The sequence below is a fragment of the Sinocyclocheilus rhinocerous genome, unplaced genomic scaffold (assembly GCF_001515625.1).
Source record: "Sinocyclocheilus rhinocerous isolate Xijiao unplaced genomic scaffold, SAMN03320098_v1.1 scaffold45, whole genome shotgun sequence".
Classification (NCBI taxonomy): Eukaryota; Metazoa; Chordata; class Actinopteri; order Cypriniformes; family Cyprinidae; genus Sinocyclocheilus; species Sinocyclocheilus rhinocerous.
Window position 1 is genome coordinate 387,690 of NW_015632734.1, and position 3,776 is coordinate 391,465.

At 35.2% G+C, this 3,776-nt stretch overlaps 1 protein-coding gene across 1 annotated transcript in view; it reads right to left on the minus strand.

Annotated features, from left to right (window-relative positions):
• Positions 1 to 3,776, minus strand: part of LOC107742965 (serine/threonine-protein kinase tousled-like 1-B) — a 46,087-nt gene that overhangs the window by 11,128 nt on the left and 31,183 nt on the right. The window contains exon 8 of the mRNA XM_016556055.1: positions 78 to 164. Coding sequence (XP_016411541.1) covers positions 78 to 164 — 87 coding nt within the window. The remainder of the gene's footprint in view (positions 1 to 77; positions 165 to 3,776) is intronic.

A 3,776-nucleotide genomic window follows, 5' to 3' on the forward strand; every position in this document is an offset into this window, starting at 1 on the left:
AAAAAAAAATCTACTTGATTAGTTCTAAACCGAGATTATTGTTATTTGAGAGTAAGTGCACTTATGCAGAGTCCTACCTGAACACTCTTGACCACCATCTGTCTGGTAGAAATCATAGAGTCCACAAAACACAGACTAGTGGGGGACGAGCTGCTCTGCCGGGTCTGAAACACAACATTAGACTATACAGTAATGTCGTAGTAACGGTGTAGTAGGGATTCAACGATTATAGATTTTGTTGGTACGATTATTGTATGAGGAATAATCACGGTGTCACGATTATTATGCATTTATTCATTTCACAACATTACTAGTGTATAAAATCACATGAACACTCTTTAGATTTTAAAGTGTTATTTATTGCTGCATTTTGAACCAGAAACAACACAGTAACCAATAATAGGCCCACAGCACAAAATAATAATAATAAAGCAAACCAAAAGTCCATCTCTCCTATTGGAATAAAAAAAAGGGTGGCCTCTGCCCTGTAAACATCCATGACTGTATTTCCCTTCTGAAAATAACTAATTAAAAAGTATTTAGTGTTTTCACTTTGTACATTCTTTACATTACTTTTGGACCAGAGGTGGAGAACTTGGAAATATGGTGAAAAAAATCTTGTTGGTTTTTGACTTATGAATAAAACAGGGATAATAAATACCAATGTTAATGAAGCATTATTAATATAAGACTAATATTAACTTTATTTATCCCACAGGGAAAACTAAATGAGGGAAATAAGCTGAACTATTATTGTAATCAACTGTCATGTATTCTTTTTAATAATCTTTATAATAATTCATATGATTTTACATGTGGCCTGAAAATAATGTCTATTTTGTGAGATCGGAGATCGAGCTGCACACACACAAGCTTGTTGTGAACGTTGCCCCTTGACTTTTTTATTAATAAAATAGCTTGGATACTGACTCGCTACATTATATTCATCAGCAAACTCACAGCTTCATGGTTTGTAGATGACTCGGGTAGACTATTTCACACACGCAACGGTCACCTCTCTCTTTCTCTCTCTCACTTGATCGATCGATCGAATAATTAATTCAAGTAGCTAAATGTTATAATTATAAAATCACATGAACACTCTTTAGATTTTAAAGTGTTATTTATTGCTGCCTTTTGAACCAGAAACAACACAGTAACCAATAATAGGCCCACAGCACAAAATAATAATAATAAAGCAAACCAAAAGTCCATCTCTCCTATTGGAATAAAAAAAAGGGTGGCCTCTGCCCTGTAAACATCCATGACTGTATTTCCCTTCTGAAAATAACTAATTAAAAAGTATTTAGTGTTTTCACTTTGTACATTATTTCTTTTAGACCTGAGGCAGATAACCTGAATAGCATCAAATTCAAAAAATCTTGTGAAAAAATTATTGTTGGTTTTAGACTTATGAATAAAACAGGGTCAATTAATACCAATGTTAATGAAGTATTATTAATATAAGACTAATATTAACTTTATTTATCCCACAGGGAAAACTAAATGAGGGAAATAAGCTGAACTATTATTGTAATCAACTGTCATGTATTCTTTTTAATAATCTTTATAATAATTCATATGATTTTACATGTGGCCTGAAAATAATGTCTATTTTGTGAGATCGGAGATCGAGCTGCACACACACAAGCTTGTTGTGAACGTTGCCCCTTGACTTTTTTATTAATAAAATAGCTTGGATACTGACTCGCTACATTATATTCATCAGCAAACTCACAGCTTCATGGTTTGTAGATGACTCGGGTAGACTATTTCACACACGCAACGGTCACCTCTCTCTTTCTCTCTCTCACTTGATCGATCGATCGAATAATTAATTCAAGTAGCTAAATGTTATAATTAATTCTAATAAGTGTGATCTTACTGCACTATTTCATCTCTGTCTGATCTGAAGCGGGCAGAATGCTAAGGAGTGTGTGTTTGAGACATGTTTGATCATGATACGCAATTATTGGACTGATATAAGTCAGATCATCAGCATAGTCTCGGATGACCCGATCACAAGTTGTCGGTGTTAAATACAGGTGCAAATGCGGCCAATTAGTTTTTTATCAAATCCTGCTGCACTTACGGTAGTACTAGTGGTGTAATGGTACACAAAAATGTTCAATGTTCAACTTGCTTTTAAAGTCAAGATTCAGTATGTTTTCAGTACAGCGGGTGAGAACTAAACAAAATTGCCTTTTTCTTTTTATTAAACAGTAGTTTACAGAGTATGGCTCTCTCTGTAAATAAATAAAGTCTGTCAATACTGCTGCAACACACTGTATTGCAGTTTACAGCGCTGTTGGGGGAAGACATTGAAATGCTTTCACTTTTGGATGCTAAATATTTTAGCAAAATATACATTTTATTCAGAATTATTATGCTCCTATTCTATCGCGTTCTCTGTCTTTTAGACACTCATGTGCACATAGGTGCTTGTTACGTGAAGTCTGTGAAGTTTATTTATTTTTCAGACGTGTTCACAATATCATCCTAAGGTTTGCACAGACAAGAGGTTCCACACATGCAGTGGTTAAAACAATGCTGCATTCATTCAGTACACACGCGTGCTCAATTGAAAGACCTGTATCAAACATTTCCTGTACAAATACATGTACCGTTACGCCCCTAATTAGCGTTAAGAGCATCCTGACATCAACATGAAGCAACACGCATTCAAAGTTCAGTTAATACAGATACTCCACTATCTTTTGAGCACAGAATCTGCTCAAAACAGAACAACACAGCGATGCGTGGAGTGATGAAATCAGAGACCCTCCTTTCACAAGTGTTCACAAGAGACGCACGCATGTTGCTACCAGGTATAACTGGTGGTCTGTCTGTTTACTTGTGATCAGATCACCCGAGGCAGCTCTTAACAGCAGGTGTAAACAGGGTATGAAAAGCCTCGTTCAGACTGTCAGCCAAAATCCGATTTTGTGCATATCCGGATGGAATCTGATTTGAATAACTGACTGTCCACACAGTGTATCGCAACTGCAATATCCGATTTGTGTCCATAAGCGCTCCTTCGTTTTACTGAATGTGCGTTAGTTACTATGGCAATGCCGTTGCGTTGTTATGCCAACGCTAAAAACAACAATAACAGCAATACAGTTTGCAATACAGATATTTTCTTACGTCATGACAGCATGTTGCCGTCGCGCTGGATTGTATTATTATTATGGATTTCGTCTTATGAGGAAGCCGTCTCCGCTTGTTTCAACACTCAAAGAGGTGAGTATACTTAGAAGTATATTGTCTTTTTCCGCTTGACTTTGACAGATCGCAACAACACACGCTTGTTTCTGCAAAGACATTTATTATGTTTTCTACAAAAATGTCTGTGACGTGTTTACGTTTTACGTGGCGTGAGAACATGAAAAAGCTAGCAGGGTTTCTGCAGACATGAACAAGTTAAATTTAAGACTTTTTAAGACCTTTTTAATACCACCTTATATGAAATTTAAGACCTAAACCTGTAATGGAAATACACATTTTATTACATACATATATGTAATATTTAATGTGTATAAATTAAAAAGAAAACAAAATATCAATGCTGTAATAAATGGTATTTATTACTACGTTATACAGTTAACTTTTCATGTCAGCAGACAATATTCCATACAAAATATCCCCACAAAATAACTGCATCACTGAGATTTTTGGTGGAGTAAACTATTTATTCTGAAGCAATATTTTCATCAGTGTTCTATCAGCGTTTACATACTTAAATCTGCATATTTACCTTTACAAAGGCCTATTTT